Below are 20,352 nucleotides of genomic sequence, written 5' to 3'. Positions count from 1 at the left end.
AATACAACAGAGAACACAAAATGTATAACAAAACAAAAATAACTGACTGGTAGTCATATTCTAGATCCCGCCCCCCCCCCCCCACACACACACAACTGGACAGAAAGGCTGGAGAAAGAGATGGAATCTCTATAGACTACAGCAATTCCCCCTCCCCAACTCTCATCTACCCTGATGCTGCCCTGAGTAGCCAGGTGAGACCAACTCCACCCTGCTCATCCACCCAGTTCTCTGTGATACAGACCAGATTAGCTTCCTCATCCATAATCAAGTCATGGATGAGGGAGGTCCTACTCAGAGCCGCATCCCTTACCAGGCCTGCCCAGCTTCCTACACCCTAGCTCCTCCTACCCAGAACCGCTGTGATTGGGGACCCCCTGATCTCCCCAGTTCCTCTCTTCCCAGACACATCCCATATCAAGTCAACAACAACAAAAACCCAACTTTAAAACACGTGAGTTTAAAAAGCAGTTAAAGACGATTGAAAACATTTTAACCAATGGGGAATAATTTCAGCAACAAAACCCACTACACAATACCCTGACTTTAAGCATCAGGGGTTTGCCAGGAGTTCCTTTATAAAGATCTTTCTTCTTTCAACCAGCAGTCTTACCACATTCTTTTCTTTCTGCAATATGTTTATATTAAATGTGACTGAGACTGAAATTGCAGAGTTTTGAGAAATTAAAAAACAAAGTGCAAGACTGGCTTCATTATTATCAGATAATGGAGGCATACAATTTGGACAAGAAAATTGGCTTCCAGGTGGAAAAATCAAAATTAGAAACAGAACTGTTAGAACCCAAAACTAAGATTTTGTCAAAAATGTATAACTTGCTGTTGAAATGGAATACACAGGATGAAATGGTGAAATCTGCTATGATTAAATGGGCACAAGATGTTGGACATAACATAATGATGGCTGACTGGGAACAGTTATGGACCACAGGTATGAAGTTTACGGCATGCAGTGCCTTAAGAGAGAATATTATGAAAATGATATACAGGTGGTACATGACACCAGTCAAGCTTGCAAAAATCTATCATTTGCCCGATAATAAATGTTGGAAATGTAAGGAAACTGAAGGTACATTCTTTCACCTTTGGTGGACGTGCCCAAGGATTAAGGCTTTCTAGGAGATGATTTATAATGAACTGAAAAGGGTATGTAAATATACCTTTCTGAAGAAACCAGAGGCCTTTCTCCTGGGCATGGTCGGCCAAATGGTGCTAAAGAAGGACAGAACTTTCTTTATGTATGCCACAATAGCAGCAAGAATAGTTATTGCAAAGTATTGGAAGACGCAAGATCTACCCACCCTGGAAGAATGGCAGATGAAGGTGATGGACTACATGGAACTGGCGGAAATGACTGGCAGAATCTGAGACCAGGGAGAATAGTCGGTGGAAGAAGATTGGAAGAAATTTAAAGACTATTTACAGAAATATTGTAAAATTAATGAATGTTAGAATGATGTCAGAATGAAGTTAAGTGGTTTAAGCAGTTATGTTTAAAAGGTGTATGAAAAATGGATTATTAACAGGTGAGAACTTAAAGTTATATTATATTAAGTTAAAGGATTAAGATAAAAACAAAGAGGGAAAGAAATTGCTGAATCAACTAACTAAATTGGAATACAAAAAAGGGAGGTGTGAGGAGGTCAGGGAAGCAAGGATATGAATATATGACATGGAAAGATTGATGTGTTTTCTTTTTAAATGTTTTTTATCTTTTTTCTGTATTTTGTATTTTTCTTTTTTTCCCCTTTTTGTCTTTTTTCTATTCTTTTTACTTATGTATTTTCTTTTCCTTTGAAAACTTAATAAATATCATATTATATATATATATATATATATATATATATATATATATATATATATATATATATAAAATGTGACTGCATGTCATCTAGCAAATTCAATTTCGCACTTTAAATGCCATTGTACAGCAGCCATCAGATGCTGGCAAGAATGAAATATCACTTCATGGCAGCTACCAAATATTGAACACTATTCTTTGTCCCATTTTGTCAAACACTAAATCCAAATATTATGGGAGATCTAAATGTTCAGGGAATATTTTTGCCAAACAATCAAGTATGCAGGGAGCATGTGGATATACTCAACATACACATATGCAGAAGAAAAAAATTGGGGAAGTGTTTTTCTTTAAAAAAACAACAACACATGCACACACAGCGAATTTGTTCTCAGACAGCTGGGGTTGGGAGAGAGACAGAGACTTATTTTCCTCAAGCCATTCTCAATGTTAAACCACTTGAAGACCTCTAGCACGTCTCCTCTTAGTCATCCCTTCTCTAGCCTAGACGTGTCCAGCTCTTTCAACAATTCATTATCAGACTTGGTTTCACCAACCTGGTTGAACTTCTCTGCACCTGCACCAGTTTGTCAGTGAGCTTTGCTGGTGTATGAGTGGCAAAAAAGAGGAAAAAACTGGCTTTGTGGCATCATCCTATTTCAGAGTTACTTGCCCAGAACAAAGCTTAAGGCAAAAGAAAATGTGTTGCAGTCCAACATTTGGGATGGAGGCAGCCAAGTTCCCCAAGCCTGATTCACATTGGATTGGCTGCAGTTAGCGTGTTCCCTGGTCACCTGTAGTCCAGCATCATCTGGAGGGCCACACATCCACCTCCTCTGTTCTAGAAACTTGTCCATTTATGCTGACTTAACCACAATCACTTTGGTTTTTCCAAAGGTTTGTAGGATAAGTCTTGTTCCTATCTCCCCCCACCCTCCCCATTGGCTAGAGGGGAAAGCATGGTCCCCACCCTCTACAGCTGTAGGCATTTTCCGCTGGACAACAGGAGCCATTTTGTACCTTGCAATGCTTTCAATTGAAATAATATTCAGCAAAGCTCTGGAATCTACAAGGAGGGAGAACTGCAAGATCTGGAGGGGAAAGGACCAAAGTCCATATAGTGGGGCCAGGGCTGGATTTAAGACGATTGGAGTCTCTAAGCACTGAAAGGATTATAGTCTCTCTCCCCCCCCCCATATGTAATTCAAGCATAAAAACAAAATTTTAAAATAACAAAGCATGGATTTATTGCAACGCATGACCAGATGTGATTTCTTCACGCTATTTTGATCTGCTTTTGTTGGACACCCCCTGCTTTAGGTGGGGATAAATAATAAAAAGAGAACAGAAAAATGTGGGGAGAGTGTGGCGTTGGGAGATAGGACGTCTATCAAAGTTCTGATTTTCCCCTACTGCACTTGGGTGCTCTTTGTTGCCCTTATGTCTTTGTCGTCGTTGTCGTCGTTTGAAATATCAAATTCTTTCTTTAAAAAACCAAACCCTCTCTTTTTCCTTTTTTTGCTAAGGAAAAAGTGCCTAAGCATGTGCTTAGTCTGTTCACTCGGTAGTCCAGCACTAAGCGGGAGAGGGACACACACACACACACACACACACACACCTTCTGCAAGTTTCAAGCGTACAAGGGAATGGCATTGAATTGGATGCAGATTCTGGCAGATGCGCTAGGTAGGAAAGCAGGTTGTATTGCTTTGCGTTTCGCCTCTCTATCTCCGCCGCTTCTTTTTCGGATCCCCCGGCCGCGTCCCTCCGTTCATTTTCCGTCCTCCCCCACCAGCCGGAGGGCGGGGGGAGCCCATCGACCGCTGACTCACTCAAGCCGACCAAGTCCCGCGCTCAAGCCAGAAGCTTCACTCGCCCTCCCAAGTAGAGCGTCTCAGTCAAGGAATGAAACGCTTCTCGTCGTTCTTGTAACACGAATACTTTTTTTTTTTTTTTTTTTGAAATCGCGCCCTTGCAATTTGGGGGTCTCCGGCCGCCCTGCCTCTTCTCTCCTCCCCTCCCCCTGCAGCTATGGCGGAAGAGCGGCTGGATACCAATTTCTCCAGCGTCTCAGCCTCGCTGGGCAACGGGTGCGCGGCGGGCGAGGAGCGGCACTTTTAGCACCACGGACAGTTCTCCGCGCCCGTCTCCGCCCTACTGGCCTCGCTGATGGGACTCGTGGTTCTGATCACGGTGCTGGGCAACGCGCTGGTCATCTTGGCTTTCGTGGTGGACAAGAGCCTCCGGACCCAAGGGAATTTCTTCTTTCTCAACTTGGCCATTGCTGATCTTTTAGTAGGTGAGTGAAGCCAGGGAGCTCCCCACAAACAACTTGAGTTTGGGGCAGGGGCCAGGACAGTATTCTTCACCCTTGGCTGGTTCAGCCAATCGTCATGAGTGATGGGAGTTGGGTCCCCAGATGTTTCTGGGCTGCAAGGTTCAAGGACACTGGGCCAGGGGATCAAGAAAGTTGGATCTGGTGGAGTGAAATCTGGCCCCAAGCTTCCTCTCTTGGCCCCTTTTCCCCATGGGGGGTACACTAATAATTATATATGGAAAGCCCCCAAAGTTTAAAGTCAGCCAATGAAACCGTGTTTCAAGTTTCAACTTATTTGGAGGTGTGACTGATTCCACAAGCAGCAGAAACTTCATGGTTGCAGCCCCACAGAAGCAGAACACCCTTTGTCATTTTTCACCCTCTTTCATATGGCTCCCTAACCAAGTGTGAGCAAACTAGTTTTGCTGGGTTTTTGGAACAGAACCTTTTTTAATGTTGCCTATTTCCTGCTGATTGATGGGGGTTTTAATATTGTTTTTCCTGTGTGCTAGGCTAATTTGATATTTATATTTTTAATTGTTTTAATGCAGTTATTTACTTGGGCACCACTTTGGAAACATTAACTGAAAAATTGTGTGTGTGTGTGTGTGTGTGTGTGTGTAACAAAATCAGTGCAGTGTAGTGACTGGTATGTCAGATTAAGCCCAAAAAGACCCATGTTTCAAATCCTCTCTTATCTATGAAACTCACTGGGAGAGGGCCTTCAGCCAGTCACTGTCTCTCAGCTATACCTACCCAACATGGTTGTTGTGAGGATCAAATTGAAGAGAAGCATGTGGCTCCCTTGAACTCTTTGGAGCAAAGGCAGGGTTTAAATGTGGTGTGTGTGTGTGTGTGTGTGTGTGTGTGTGTGTGTGTAAACACAACAATAATACACAATGGGGATTTTGGTAAAGGGAAACCCAAGATGAAAGTACGGTACTTGGCAAAATGAACACGCTGTATAAATGATAAACAGTAAACTGCAGCTAAGATGCTTCCATTAAAATGGCCTCTATGTGGCTTTATCTTTCTCACCCTCAACTTACCATGTATGGAAGTAGATAGAGGAAGTCACTATGCAGGTGTATTTGTAAGCACAAACAAGATTAGAAAATGTTTTTGCATATGCATTATACAGATGATCAACAACACATGGTTGGGTTAATTGTACATGAGAAAATTTGTAGCTTGCAGCTGTATCAGTAGACATTGCATTAGGTTGCTTCCACCACCTCTCAATAAGTATTGTTTGCTCTCCAAGGAACTCATGAGGGTGTGAATGGTTCTCCCCCTCCTCTCTTCATCCCCACAACAACCCTGCAAAGTAGGTTAGGCAGTGAGGCAGGGACTGGCTCAAAGTCACCCTGTGAGCTTCATGGGCAAGTAGAGATTTGAACCCTGGTCTTCCAGGTCCTAGTCCAGTACTCTAACCACTACACCACACTGGCTCTTAAAGGTGGCTTTTATTTTTATGTGGCATCTAATCAGTTGCAACATGTGGAATAAGGGAGGGCTTTCCACTCAAGAGTGATTATCTTGTAATACCATGCAATATATGAAATCGCTCGTGTATTTGAGCCTACAAACATGTGCTAAACTAAATCTTTAAGGAACCTTTAGTGTACTATTTAGTAGCAGTGGCTGTCTGCTTGCAGCAAATGAAAGTCTGGAGAAAGCAGAATGAGAACTGATTCCTGCTGTACAAGCTGTATGATTTTTTTTGTGGTGTAAGAAAGGTTGCAGAATGTTTCATCTCACTACATACACCAGGAAGACACTGCCATAATGTATTTTTCTACACAGAATGGCAAATAAAATATGTCATGGAAATGGCATACACCCCCATTCACAAGCATGAATTATTACATATGCACGTATACACACACGCGCGCACACACCATTTATTTAAAGCCCTGCAGTGATGGAGTCTGATGTATTGCATAGGAACAGAGTTCCACAAGTGCGGGGCCACCAAAGGAAGACTCCCCCTCTTGTGTCAGCTAACCTCATTGCAGACACAAAACTAGAGCCCCAGCTGGACAACTGGAGTGCAAACAATAATCACCTAGCCCACCCCTGCCTTAAGTATTCTGACAAAATGGAGGTCTCCAACTGATATTTGACTGTGCCACCTCAGAATTCATGTTCTGTGTAATGGGGAGGGTGGGATGTATATTTGTTTGAAAGTTCCTCCACATCAAAACCTGTCTCTCTGGTAAGAAAGCTAGGCTAAGACTCCCTCACCAGTGCTGTTTCTTGGTCAATATCCACAGGTGGATTTTGCATCCCTCTGTACATCCCTTACATCCTGACAGGCGAGTGGAAGTTTGGAAAGGGCTTGTGCAAGCTCTGGCTGGTGGCCGATTACCTGGTCTGCAGCGCCTCCGTCTTCAACATTGTTCTGATCAGTTTTGACAGATTCATCTCTGTGACAAAGGCGGTAAGGAACATCGCTTTCTACTACTGACACCCTGAGCTTCTTAAGGCCTTCCAAAGTCCCAGGGCTGCTTGTGTGTCCCTGGAGTGAGAGGAGGTGCCTGAGCACAGCACTATTGCAAAACGCCAACCTAGGAAGTTGCTTTTGTTTGCTCTCCTGTTACTCCATCAGTATGTTACTGGTTATTCCCATTATCAATACCTCCCAATTATGAAAAATTGGTTATATGCTGTGTAGCTCCATTTTTTTCTGTAATTGCTGAGGGCCAAATTCCCTAGGGGCTGCATAATATTTGTGGATGAGGCCAGAGTCAAAGTGTGTGGGGACTCTTATCTTTCTTCCACCTCTTCCCTTTCTCTCTGTGTGTGTGTCTTTTATCTCTTTCTCTCTGTGTGTCTTTTATCTCTTTTTCTCTGTGTCTTTTATCTCTTTCTCTGCCCTCCCTTCTCCCCTTCCCTCTCTTTTTATGCCACTCTTTCTCTCTTTGTGTCTCTCTCTGTGCCATCCCAGTCTCTCTGCCACCCCAATTCACTTTTCTTTTTGCCATCTCTCTCTTTCTCCTTTTCTCTCTCTATTTCTGCCAACCCTTCTCTTCCTCTCTTCCACCCCTTTCTCATTCACTCACTCTCTCACTCTCTACCTCCCTCTCTCCCTGCCATCTCCTTCTCTCTCTCTCTCTCTCTCTCTCTCTCTCTCCCTCCCTCCCTCCCTCCCTCCCACTCCCTTTCCCCTCTTTTCACCTTTCCTTACTAACCACCTGAAATTAGTGCAAGGACCACATAAAATTAGCCTCGGCAGACACATGTGGCCTTAGGACTGCAGGCTGCGCAACCCTGCTCCAGATCTTTGTCCATAGCATTTCAGGACCGCACCAGCCAGCCACCCTGAATAATTTGAGTGACCTTCAGGGAGCTGTGAGAGCTAAACCCCCAGCAAAACCAACTTTATTCTGGACCTCGTTCTATCATTGAGATCACTTTCCCTTTATCAAAGGGCTTGCGGTGAAAGGAAAGTGCTTTTATTGCATTCCTCTTCCCAACGTTTTGTTCATGGTGCTAGCATAATTTCCTCTAGGTATTAATCGCAGCCCTCACTGCCCTATGCTAATCAGATGCACACTGTGAGGCTTTCACATTCCTTTGGAAAATAAGCTCCCCTCCCCTCCTCTCTTTCTCCACCACCTCTAGCATTGTAAACACAAGCCAGAGCAAAACGCAAAGTGGCTTGAGTGCATCCATTTCATCCACATGCAAGGAGCTTCTTGGTACAAAAGAACAGCCATGAGAAGTCACTTATCAAAGCAAAAATGTACACTCCTGTCATAGCTTGAATATTAGGAAATTTCTTGCATTTGTCTGTTCAAGGACCTGTAGCTGAAATGGATTTCAGAGGTGTGGTATTTACCTCTCCCCGCCTCACCTTCTGGTACCCATAGCTGCCCCTCTGCAAAAGAAATAAAACCCCCTCCCAAAGCCCCCATTTGCCTTTCATTTTCTGCCAAGCTGTTCTTCCTCCTGTCCCAATTCCTTTGTGACCCCCCTCCACCCATGGCTCTCTGGCACCCACTATTGTGAAGCTCAAGCCACCCTTCCTTATTCTACCCAACTTCATCACATCATTCCAACTCCCACTAGGTATCTCTGCATCCCTGCCGAGCTAATGTCACAGTCCCCACCACTTTCCCCTGCTCTAAGCAGAAAACTTTGGGACACCAGCAGCCATCACACCGATCCCAGCCCTCTTCTCAGACCTATTTGCATTTCTTGCCCTAAGGGAGCAGGACAAACCTGTTTTCAACCTTCACACACCTGGCTGCAGAAAGGCTGAAAATTAATTTCAGCCTCCGGCTGAGAGCAGCAGCTAGTGCAGCTATTCCATGAGCACTTCCACAATCCCGGAAACAACATGGGCTGTTTTGTTAATGGCAATGGGTTTTTAATGGTATAGTCATCACTTGACTCTTCCTCTTACCTTTCCACCTAGGTGAGTTACAGAGCTCAGAAGGGGATGACCAGGAACACAGTGGTAAAAATGGTCATGGTCTGGGTAGCAGCATTTCTCCTTTATGGCCCAGCAATCATCAGCTGGGAATACATTGCACATCGAAGCATCCTGCCCGAGAAAGAGTGCTATGCTGAGTTCTTCTACAATTGGTACTTCCTCATGATTGCCTCCACGATAGAGTTCTTCACTCCTTTCATCAGCGTCTCCTACTTCAACTTAAGCATTTACATCAACATTAGGAAGAGGACCCCCCTGAGGAGGGAGACGCTGCCACTCAGTCACAGAGGCGGCAAAAGTCGCCCCCGAGAGAAGCAAGAACACCCCAACTTTTTTATGAAAGTGAGCCAGAAAAGGAGTAAGGAGAAGACAGCAAGCAGTTCCTCCTTTGCTGAACCCGCAGTCCAGCAGCTCAGCATTGGCCACCTCCAGAGCCAGCCGGCCGATTTTAACGTCAACCAAGATCTTCTGCCTTTGCAAGTGGAACTTCAGACTAAATCCCCATGGGATGGTTTCTACAAAGCTCTGGAGAGTCTTTCCACCACCAAGAGAAAAACAGAGGTTGCTAACACTATGGCTAGCCGGTTCCGGCTTTCCCGGGATAAAAAAGTGGCCAAATCTTTGGCCATCATCGTCTGCATTTTTGCTCTTTGTTGGGCTCCTTACACACTGCTGATGATCATCAGAGCAGCTTGCCATGGGAAATGCATCCCACATGCTCTCTACGAAGCCTCCTTTTGGCTCCTGTGGTTGAATTCAGCCATTAACCCCATTTTATACCCTTTGTGCCACATGAGTTTCAGAAAAGCTTTTTTCAAACTGTTGTGCCCAGGGAAAGCTAAGATCCACCCCAATATGTTCCTGTGAGAACATTTAAGGCGAGAGAACAGGTTTTAAGAGTGATGTGGGTTTTTTTTCATTTGAGAAAGAAACATTGATTGTACGCTAGTCTGAAGACCTAAAGACTTGTCCGTATTTGAAAGATGGCCTTGCAACATTCTACCCTCAAACATGTGCTGGATTTTTATATTTTATTTTGCAGTGCTGCAGAAATTTAGAAAATTCAGTGCTGTTTTGAGAAAATACAAGACTTTGCGACTAATATTCTGCAGTGCTAATGTATGCTCAATGAGGACTGATCGATTATTGATATTGTTGTAAGGAAACTCAACTCATACATTGGGCATCTTAAAACTGGAGCCTTGTCTCTTAAGAGTTAGCAGTCAGTGGAATTCTGTCTACAATGTTATGAAATGCACTGCCTATTTGGCACTGTATGTTGGTGCACTTAACTGCAAAAAATAATAATCAAGGTTTTCATTCAAGCAGGGGTGGGGAATTATGGGATGGGAGGCCAGATGAGGCCCATGGGGCTTTCGATCTACCCCACTGCCTCCTTTCTCCCCTTTTCTATTAGAGCCAATGGAAGGCTGTTTCCAAGCCTGATTACTGCATTGGCTGCATTGCAGTGGTGCAAATGGGGAGGAAAGGCTTAACCCGAGGCAAGCAGGTATAACAGGGCAGCAAGATTTAACACAGCAGCTTTAACCTGAAAGGTTTTTAGTTACTGTAGCTGCAGATTCTAGTGCAGTTGAATTCAAGACCACTCCCAAGATTTGTGCTAAAGCAGATGATGAGTTGCCTTCAATAGCTGGATTATTGTGGCTGCCTGTGTATCAAAACAAACCTAAAGATATACATCTAAAGTGTCAAAAGTTAAAGACTTACGTCATCTGCATTTTAGAGCTAGTGTGGTGTAAATGGTTAGAGTGCCAAAACTAGAACATGGGAGAGACTAGGCTTCAAATCCTCACTCTGCCATGCAGCTCATTGGGTGACCTTGGTCCAGTTTCTCAGCCTAGCCTCATTCACAGGGTTGTTGTGAGGATAAAACTGGGAGGGGAAAGCCATGTACAGGACCTTGAGCTCCTTGGAAGAATTGGTGATATACAAATGTCATCAATCAACTTAATTAAAATTAAATGAATGAATACATATTCTGGAAGCTGTGTAATAAAAAGTACCAGGTGCACCTCTGTGTGGAGGGAGTTCCACAACTTAGGGGCTGCCACAGAGAAGGCCACCTCCCCGTGCTTCTGATGGCACCCTAGAGCAGGCATGTCCAAAGTCCGTAAAACAAGGTCAGCAACTTCAATCCTAAAAAAAGGTCAACAACTTTGGTCAGCCCTCACACATGTTCAAATCTGGCCCTTTGAAAAAAGTTTGGACACCCCTGCCCTAGAGGCTCCCGTCTGCCAATCTCAGCACCCAAGAGGGTCTGTAGGGAAGGAGGCAGTCTTTCAGGTTCTTGGGGCCCGAGTCATTTAGGGTTGGCCATTGGCCATGCTGGTGAGACCTTGTGAGAGCAGAACCACAGCTGGAGGTTCACGGGTTCCTCCACCCCTGATGTGTATAGCTACAAAGGACAACATAACATAGCTTAGCACTGCAAGTTGCTGCAACACAGCAGTCACTGCAGTTCATCAGACTGGGCTGTTACCTCCTGTACATAATTTTCATACAGAAGGAAAGATTAGCAACATGACCCATTCAGGCCTGCTGAAGTTCAGTTCAACAGACTTCCATTTCCTATGTATTTTAGAGATATTTCCTGTAGTCAGTGTCTCTTGGCATCTCCCACCTCAAGAATCCCATGCTTCATTGTATCATAATAAATTGGCATCATGAACCGTGAACTGGTCTAGCCTTTGGTAGGTCAATGGTGCATTTGTATGTATTTCATAAATGTTTTTAATATTGGAGAAATGGCTCAAAAGGAGGTGATTTGCTCAACTTTAGGTAATCCACTTTGATATTCTAGTCAAAGTCAGCTTATCGGCTTTCATGATTGTGAAGCACCTTTAATATGTTATGGAAATGCTTTAAGGCAGGCACCTTGCTAACTTGGAAAATAAACACAGAAAGCTGCTAAGATGTGGATTTATTGGCATCAGCTCTGTGCTTAGCAAATGACAAGATCTGCATGCCCAAAGGGGCCCAATTCCATTTCCTACTAAAAGACCTGGAACTCTTTCAGAGTTACTGCCATGCCAGTGCAAACTTCTCTGCAGATGTTTCATGGACTAAACAACTCCCATCTCCCCTAATCATTGGTCATGCCTCCTGGGGCCAATGGGAATTGACTCTAACATCTGGAGAGGGCCAGTCCTGGGCTAGATAGGACCATCTTCTAAGAAGGTATAGGTAAAGGGACCCCTGACCATTAGGTCCAGTCATGGCTGACTCTGGGGTTGTGGCACTCATCTCGCTTTATTGGCCGAGGGAGCTGGCGTACAGCTTCCGGGTCATGTGGCCAGCATGACCAAGCCACTTCTGGCAAATCAGAAACACCGTTTACCTCCCCGCCAGAGCGGTACCTATTTATCTACTTGCACTTTGATGTGCTTTCGAACTGCTAGGTTGGCAGGAGCAGGGACCAAGCAATGGGAGCTCACCCCTTTGCGGGGTTTCGAACCGCCAACCTTCTGATCGGCAAGTCCTAGGCTCTGTGGTTTAACCCACAGCACCACCCGCTCCATGTATATCACAGAAACACATGAAGCTGCCTACCATTTGGTCCATCTAGTTCAGTATTGCCTATATTGACTGGCAGCAGCATCTCCCAGACTCACTAGGAGATGCTATTGGGGATTGAACTGATGTTGGCCTAGGCGGGCCATTGGCCTGACTCAGCAGACTCTTATGTTCTGCACTTCCTGCTGTAGATTGACAGCTTGGCAGGATCTAACACAATCAGATGGCAGCCAGCATTCCCAAGGATCAATGACCTTCTAAAACGGCAGGTGGTGAGACATTCCCAGGAGGGAGGGAGAAGGTGCTGTACAACAAGCGGGAGTCTTCCAAGAGCGAAAGTGCCTTTCCATTCACGCAAGAGCTCTTTGGATCCAGGCCAGCATCTCCATACCAGAAACCTTTTGGCTCACCACCTTAACAATGTCGGCATCAAAGCAGCCAAGAGTCACTTGAAAACATGAAGCAGTAGACCAGGCATAGGAGTTGCACACAGGAGGCTAGTTTCTGAGGAGCTCACAGGAGAGGTCACAGTTTGTAGGAGAGGTCTGCTTTTCAGTGGCCTTTCTGTTTGATCAGTGCTGAATTTTGACATTAAATCCCTGCCCCCAGGGGCCGCTTTACATCCATTTAAAATTAAGTTGTGCTACATGTTGTGCTAAGGGACGCGGGTGGCGCTGTGGGCTAAAGCCTCAGCGCCTAGGGCTTGCCGATCGAAAGGTCGGCAGTTCGAATCCCCGCGGCGGGGTGCGCTCCCGCTGCTCGGTCCCAGCGCCTGCCAACCTAGCAGTTCGAAAGCACCCTCGGGGGCAAGTAGATAAATAGGTACCGCTTACCAGCGGGAAGGTAAACGGCGTTCCGTGTGCTGCGCTGGCTCGCCAGATGCAGCTTTGTCACGCTGGCCACGTGACCCGGAAGTGTCTCCGGACAGCGCTGGCCCCCGGCCAATAAATGTGAGATGGGCGCACAAACCCCAGAGTCTGTCAAGACTGGCCCGTTCGGGCAGGGGTACCTTTACCTTTACCTTTACATGTTGTGCTACATAATAATTTCTTTATACCCCACCCATCTGGCTGGGTTCCCCCAGACACTCTGGGCGGCTCCCAACAAAATATTAAAAACGCGATAAAACATCAAGCATTACTCATTGCAATGGGTCACTCCTTTCTGACAATGCTGGATTTTTGTATCTTTTCCTCTGGGCTTTACTATCCAATTCTGCTGCTGTTTTAGTTGCCACTTTCAGTGATGGTTTAACAGGGGTTGCTTTTAGTGTTTCTGCCTCCTTTTTCTGCAGGTCGCTCCAGGTATCTACGGGTGGAAGAGCCAACTACAACCAAGAATAACTATAAATATAAACCTGAGGTCATTTGTGGCCATCTGTTTGCTCACTCTGCAGACCCGGCATAGGCAAATCATCCCTAGCTAACAGGACCAGTGGTCAGGGATGATGGGAATTGTAGTCCCAAACATCTGGAGGGCCGGAGTTTGCCTATGCCTGCTGTAGATAGATTCCTGGTGTTGAATGAGTTTGGGGTAGGGACAGACACAAGACAGATGTTGTTGATGGCCAAGACTATGGCCCCGACCATTGGGTCACAGGTTCCTCATCCCTAGCTTAAGCCAAAAGGCTGTCCTTTCTTGATTTTTTTTTTTGGGGGGGCATGATGGGACCTTGTTCAAACCTGGGTGGGGGGAGAAATCCAACCTTTAAAACAGAGTGGAGAACCTGTGTCCCTGCCTAGATGTTGTTGTACTCCAATTCCCATCGGCTCCAGCCAGCATGGCCAACGGGGCAGAGACAATGGGAGCTGTAGTTCAACGGCACCCGCAGGACACCACGATGGCTACCCCTCCGCCTTAGACGCAATGGGAGACATTCAGAGCCAGACTCGTTAATAGCAACTTTATTGGTTTCACTGGTGCAAATTCATGATACGGAGCAGAACTGTGTAATGCGTTCCCCCACCCCTCTAAATTTTACAGTAACGAAGGTTATACATAGAACTATATAGAGACCACAATTCATCTATTACTTTTCTCCACCTCCTCCTCCTCCTCCATACTATGCGGAAATAAAGTTTCCTTGATAAATATCGCCCTGTGCACAATGACTGGCCCTCCACCGCGGGTCACAGAGCCTCCATATGCAAAATATAAACTTCTGAATTTAATTTTTAAGCATGGTGCTTTACAACTCCAAAAACATGCATTAATATATTCTAGTTTTTAAGAGGGCTGGGGGAGGGATAGGAGGGAAGAAAAATCTGACATAACCTCAGGGGGTAGGGAGGGGGGAAAGGGTAGAAGCAGAATCCAACCTATAAAGAAAATGAAAGCTCTCTGTAAAAACTAACCAACACCCCCCTACCTATTAACACTTGCAGGTGGAAAGCCAGGTTAGGATATTAAAGGTTTCTGAGCTGGGGGGGGGGGCAGAGAAGAGAAGTTATCTAAGACAAATTAGAATGCAAGAGAGGGGGGGAAGAGAGGCAGGGGGAGGCATTGCCACATGGATTTTATTTATTTGTTTTTTTAAAAAAGGAAGTAATGACTTCAGCCATGCTAATTTTTCTGATGGTCTCTACAGAGCTGCTGGTCCAAGAAGTTGGGGGGGGGGGGAAGAAACCTGGTAGAAGTGGTGAACGCAAGTGCTTGGAAGCAAAGCGCTGAACACGTCGCACATACATGCCAAGTACAGAAATGAAAGCAAAAAAAGGAGAGAGAGAGAGACAGAGAGAGCAGATAGCCTAACTTGGCACTTCCGAAAGGCACAAATCTATGAAAACTCTAGCATCGCCGTAATAAAAACAAAAGCCAGGTACTGTGTTGCAAATGGGAAGGTGATCCGGTTGGGTGTGGTGCAAACACACAGGAGGCTCCCCCTCTATATGACCAGCCCTTCGTAGATGGGGCCCTCCGACTCGGGGGACTCTCTCCTCAAGCGCAGGTGCTCCAGCGTGTTGTGAAAGTGTTTGTTGATCTGTTCCGTTTCCTCGGTCGATTCAAGGTTTGGGAGGTCTTCCCGGATTTTCTGTATGAGCTGATTCAAAACCTGAATTGTCACCTGAGAAAGGAAAAGAACCAACAATGCCCGGCGTGTGAAAAAAACAGGAAGTCAGAACCTTTGATCAGAAGGAAGAGAGCAATGTACCGTATTTTTCACTCTATAAGACACACTTTTCCCCCTCCTGAAAAGTAAAGGGAAATGTGTGTGTGTCTTATGGAGCGAATGCAGGCAGGAGGCTCTCCTCGGCGCTCCCTTTAAAGAGCCCCGTGGAGCATATGTGCGGCTCTTGGGGGTTTTTCCCCAAGGAGGGGAGCGCGGCTCTTGGGGGAGACTTCATCCCACTGCCCGGGAGAGGCTTCGCGTGGCTAAGCCAGAACAGCAAGAGGCTATCCCAGAAGCCGGATCCCTCTTGCTGTTCTGGCTTCTGGGATACAGAATATTTTTTTTCTTGTTTTCCTCCTCCAAAAACAAGGTGCATCTTATGGTCTGGTGCGTCTTATAGAGTGAAAAATACGGTATATAACGAAGGCAGGATGCAGAAGGCAGCTGGGTTTATTAGTCCATGGAACTAGTCGCCCAACTGAACCATGCAGCGGTTCCTGCCCTGCAATCTGCTTTGAAGAACAGCTCTATAGAAACAGATAAAATAAAAATATTCTGGGTGCTTCCCAGTGAAGAAATCGGTAGCTGCAGATAAGCTACCCTGCAACTATTTTTCCTCGCAGTGCTTGGGACTAAGATGATCAGGGGCGGTATTCAACTACATAATTGTGATAGTGTAAGGATTAGCTCCAACGCCCCCCCATGCTCCTCCCCTCCCCCAATGCATGCCCTGCAGTCCCCTAATCTGGCTATGAAGGGTTGGGGGAGCCCCCAGAACAGATTTAGGGGGTGGCACAGGGGGAGGGGACAAGGCTCTGCTGCACATGATGAAATCTGGACACTGGTGTAATATTTTGCCTAGCGCTATGTTGAACACAACTCTAAGTAACTACATAAATCAGGGATAGGGAATCTGCAGCCTTCCAGATTGTGCCGGACTCTGACTCCTATCATCCCCAGCAACTGGACACACACACACTTAGCACTACTCTGTAGGTCTGCAGCCACACTGCAAAACAGCTCCACAAGGCAGGAACCTGCTGCCAAAGTGGGTGGAGTGTTTAATGCATTCCCTCCATCACAGCTGCTTTTCCCATGCAGGGTCTTCGACCGGCTTGTGAAATACCCAGGATCTCCAAAAGATGGAAAGGGAGCAGAGGGAAAACTCCACTGCTATTCAGAGGAAAACGCGGAGCTGTTTATCAAGTATTTATTTAGACTGGGGGGGGGCTGCAGTCTTCCAGATGTTGCTGGACTCCAATGCCCATCTGTCCTAGCCAGTTTGGAAGGCCAACAGGCAGGGATGATGGGAGCTGTAGTTCAGCAACATCTGGGAGGCCACTGGCATCCAAGTCCAGCCTTCCCCACTGAGAAGACCTCCAAACCCATGTGCTGTTTCGGCACTCTTCCGCTTACCGCATCGTTCTCTTTTTCGTAGAAGTAGATGTATCTGTTGAGAATTTCTATGAAGAGCTGGACTTGGAGAGAGGGGTCCATGCACTGATTTGCTATTTTTAATGCCTTTTTCAAGCACTCCATGACTCTCTTCCCGCCGTGGAGCTAAGCACCAAACAGAAAAGAGCTGGTCAGCATTTCCCATATATCCAAGTCTTACTTTCTTGGGGCACAACGTACCCCGTTCCTGCCCTCACCCCACTGCAACTGCAACTGAGCCAGCAAGTCCCAACTGCATGCAAATAGCTACACAGTCACTGTCACCACCAACTTGTTTTTCCACCTCCAACCTATGAGTATTTACTCAGCTTAGCCCAGCCATATTCAACGGGGCTCTTTCGCAAGAAACTATTTCATTTAGTACAGGAGTGGGGATCCTTTTTCAGCTTCAGTGTTCACCTCGGCCCATGAAGTTATCCAAAGCCAGAGGGGCCACATTCCTTTCCAGGGAACCTGGTGAGAGCCACATTCCAGCACTGGGTGGGACCAGAGGCAACAAAACATAGCTTGGTAGAGTACAGCGAGCACACACTGCCCTTTCTCTAATCCCCCACTGTTCAGAAAAGCCAAAGTTGAGAGCTCAAGGACACATTCTTCCCTTGCGAAAAGCACTCAAGAGGAGAGTGTGGAGGAAGACTGGTGAAAGGTGTAGTCTGGGGAGAGTCCCAACGGCCAGAAAGAGAAGCCACAAGGGGCACTTTTGGTTCCCTACCCCTGACTGAAGCACATTTCGATTCCCACCTTGCTTCCGTCATGAAACTCAAGGCAGAGACTGCGAGGTTACCAGGCAGTCTATCATAGGGCTGGGAGAGACACTGATGTATCATCCAAAACTGGTTTGAAGCCCATATTGTGATATCGGTTTTGTAATTTTTGACCGGGGAATATATCACAAATCATGACGTGTGTTTGTGTGCTATGCAAAATCACGACATGGGGAAAACTGTGAAGCAAGCCAGCACCTCTACACAGCTCCATTCTTATTTCGGACACTGTGATATATCAGTCTATTACAACGTTTAGCTGGCGATATATCGCAATGTTGAATACCAGGAATCACCCAGCCCTAGAGTCTGTCATCCAGGCATAGATCAGACTCACACCTGCTTAACTTCAGAAAGTTTGCCTTTAGACCACAGAATCAGAGAATGGCAGAGTTGAAAGGGATGCAAATAGTCATCTATAGTCCTACCCCCACAACGCAGAAGTGTCTTGGGACCACGCAGAGGACCACTGCCCTCGGCACACGGACAACCCCTCAAATCCAAGTCAGAATCAGCATCAGCAAGTAGAAAGGTTGGGCAGATTCTGGGACAGTAGCCGACTCCCACCCCACCCCGGGAGCAGGGCCAAGCAGCTGCTGTGCTTCCTGGAGCTGATGGAAGAGCTGCGGTCCAAGTCACTCCCTCACCTCCTCTCCGTTCTTGTCCATGTTCCGGCCGGACCAGAAGAGATGGGCGCAGGTGCTGACAGCTCGGCACTGATCCGGCTTCTTCAGCAGCTTGGAAGCCGCCAGGGCGCACTGGGTCCTCAGGGGCTCGTGGTTCTCCTCGCCAAAACATTTCATCCGCTCAAATGTCCCAATTATCAAGGTGATTGCAGCCAGCTGGGCTTTTGAGTCACTGATTTCGTCTTCGTACAGAGAGAACGCCTGATTCAGAAGAGAAATGAGGGAGGACGGACAGCCGGAAGTTTTGATTACTGGCTTTGTGGCAATTCCTGGCTTTCACAAAAACAAACAAGCGAAGAAAGCTAGAGCTCTCAGCTCCTTGGAACATGAGAGAAGGGGATGTTCAAGATGACTTTCTACAGCAGGAATGGGGAATCTGTGGCCCTGCAGCTGTTGCAATTTCCATGATCCCTAGCCAGCAGGAGCAGTGGTCAAGGATGATGGAAACTGTAATCCAAAAACAGCTGGAGACCCAAGTTTGGGAAACCCTGGCCTATATGATCCCCTTACACCACTTTTGTTTAGGACAAGCCTAACTCAGGTGTTTTATAAAGTTGATGAGAGTTCTAATCTGTTTTTAGTCTATTGTTATTTTAAATTTTTAGTCGTAAAGTATTCCTAGTTGAAAATATTGTCAACTTTTCTTAGTGATCGTGTCATTATTTTATCTTTGGTAAACCACTTTTGAGGGTTGTTGTTGTTGTTCTCCAATCCAGCGATGTACAAATTTTATGAAATAAATAAAAGTGTTTGCATGGCACTTTGGAGGACGAAGTACTTCTCTGATGACTTGATGCCATGCTTCTGGCCAGTCTCCTAACATACTGTCTAGTACATAGCTGTTAACTTTTTTCTTGCAAGGAATCCTATTCAGAATAAGGGAATTTCCCTTTAAAAAAGGGAAACGTTGACAACTATGGTCTAGTAGCACATCTTGCTCTGCTTCGTAGGATCAATTTCAGCTGGATCTCCTTGCCAGGAGAGGGTGGCTATACAGGGTCTTTTGCACTTTTCAGGGAGAGCGGGGAATGGGTTGAGCACCTGATTCACATGTGCGAAGTCTCTGCTTCAGTCCCTGAAATCTCTGGATATTAACGATGGGGGTGGAGGTGCTCCTTCAGATATACTGGACCGAGGCTGCTTATATAAGTTTATAAAATTATGCATGCCATGGAGAAAGTGGATAGACAAAAAAAAATGTATCCCTCTTTCCAGCTGGACTGGTGACTATATAACACCGGTCCTGAAAGACCTACATTGGCTCCCAGTACATTTCTGAGCATGATTCAAAGTGTTGGTGCTGACCTTTAAAGCCCTAAACAGCCTGAAGGAGCATCTCCACCCCCATCGTTCAGCCCGGACACTGAGGTCCTACGCTGAGGCCTTCTGGTGGTTCCCTCACTGCAAGAAGTGAGGTTACAGGGAACCAGGCAGAGAGCCTTCTCGGTAGTGGCGTCAGATGTCAAAGGAAATAAAAAACTCTCTGACTTTTAGAAGACATCTGGAGTTTTTAATGTTTGATGCATTACTGTATTTTAATATGCTGTTGGGAGCCACCCAGCCAGATGGGTGGGGTATAAATAATAAATTATTATTACTATAATTATGTAACACTAGAACTCATCGACGTCCAATGAAACTGGGTGCTAGAAGATTCAGGACACATAAAAGGAAGTACTTTATGCAGTGCATACTTAATCTACGGAACACCTTCCCATAGGAGGCAGTGAGGGCCGCCAACCTGGATGGCTTTAAAAGATAAGAAAATTCACGAAGGGCTATTGATAGCTACTGGTGAGAACAGGATGCTCTCCAGTAAAACACTAATTAGGTCCTTATTCAGTTATGGCTCTTGATCCGGCACAGGGTTCAACCCCATAGAATAAGCATGTGCAACTCTGTTATCAGACCAGTCTACACATCAAACTTATGTTTTTGGAAGGAGTGGGAAGAAAAACCTTTGCCGAGCTCACCTGGGACATGAATTCGTAAGCCACCGTTTCATGGTTCTCAAACCCGATCTCTCCTGCTGCCAGCGCCCCCTGGAGGAACAGCCGCAGAGGGAGCTCTGCCAGCTCGGCCTTGATCAAAGCGCTGATCGTCTGGTGCGCAAACGAGAAGATCTTCTGGCATTTCTTTTCCCATTTGTCATCCTAAAAGCGGGGGGGGGGGGGAGAGGGACAACCCCAAGACATCAAAGGAAAATACTGTGTCACAAAAGTACAAC

At 46.0% G+C, this 20,352-nt stretch overlaps 2 protein-coding genes across 2 annotated transcripts in view; one reads left to right on the top strand and one right to left on the bottom strand.

The window, feature by feature from the left end:
• The first annotated feature begins 3,401 nt into the window (after window positions 1-3,401).
• On the top strand, window positions 3,402-11,509 carry LOC309538133 (histamine H3 receptor-like). The gene is made up of 3 exons (XM_082233397.1): window positions 3,402-4,118; window positions 6,413-6,579; window positions 8,560-11,509. Exons 1-3 carry the CDS (start codon window positions 3,989-3,991, stop codon window positions 9,442-9,444), a joined length of 1,182 nt encoding a protein of 393 aa, XP_082089523.1. The 5' UTR covers window positions 3,402-3,988; the 3' UTR covers window positions 9,445-11,509.
• Window positions 11,510-14,000: 2,491 nt separating this feature from the next.
• VPS35 (VPS35 retromer complex component) overlaps window positions 14,001-20,352 on the bottom strand; it is a 28,016-nt gene continuing 21,664 nt past the window's right edge. Inside the window, exons 14-17 of the mRNA XM_082232909.1 lie at window positions 20,099-20,278; window positions 18,087-18,326; window positions 16,637-16,780; window positions 14,001-15,175 (exon numbers count right to left, since the gene is read on the bottom strand). Coding sequence (XP_082089035.1) covers window positions 14,996-15,175; window positions 16,637-16,780; window positions 18,087-18,326; window positions 20,099-20,278 — 744 coding nt within the window. The 3' untranslated portion in view covers window positions 14,001-14,995. The remainder of the gene's footprint in view (window positions 15,176-16,636; window positions 16,781-18,086; window positions 18,327-20,098; window positions 20,279-20,352) is intronic.

This window comes from Podarcis vaucheri (assembly GCF_965113315.1).
Source record: "Podarcis vaucheri genome assembly, chromosome: 7".
Classification (NCBI taxonomy): Eukaryota; Metazoa; Chordata; class Lepidosauria; order Squamata; family Lacertidae; genus Podarcis; species Podarcis vaucheri.
The sequence above is the reverse complement of the archived record's forward strand: the minus strand, read 5'-3'. Positions and strand labels throughout refer to the sequence as shown.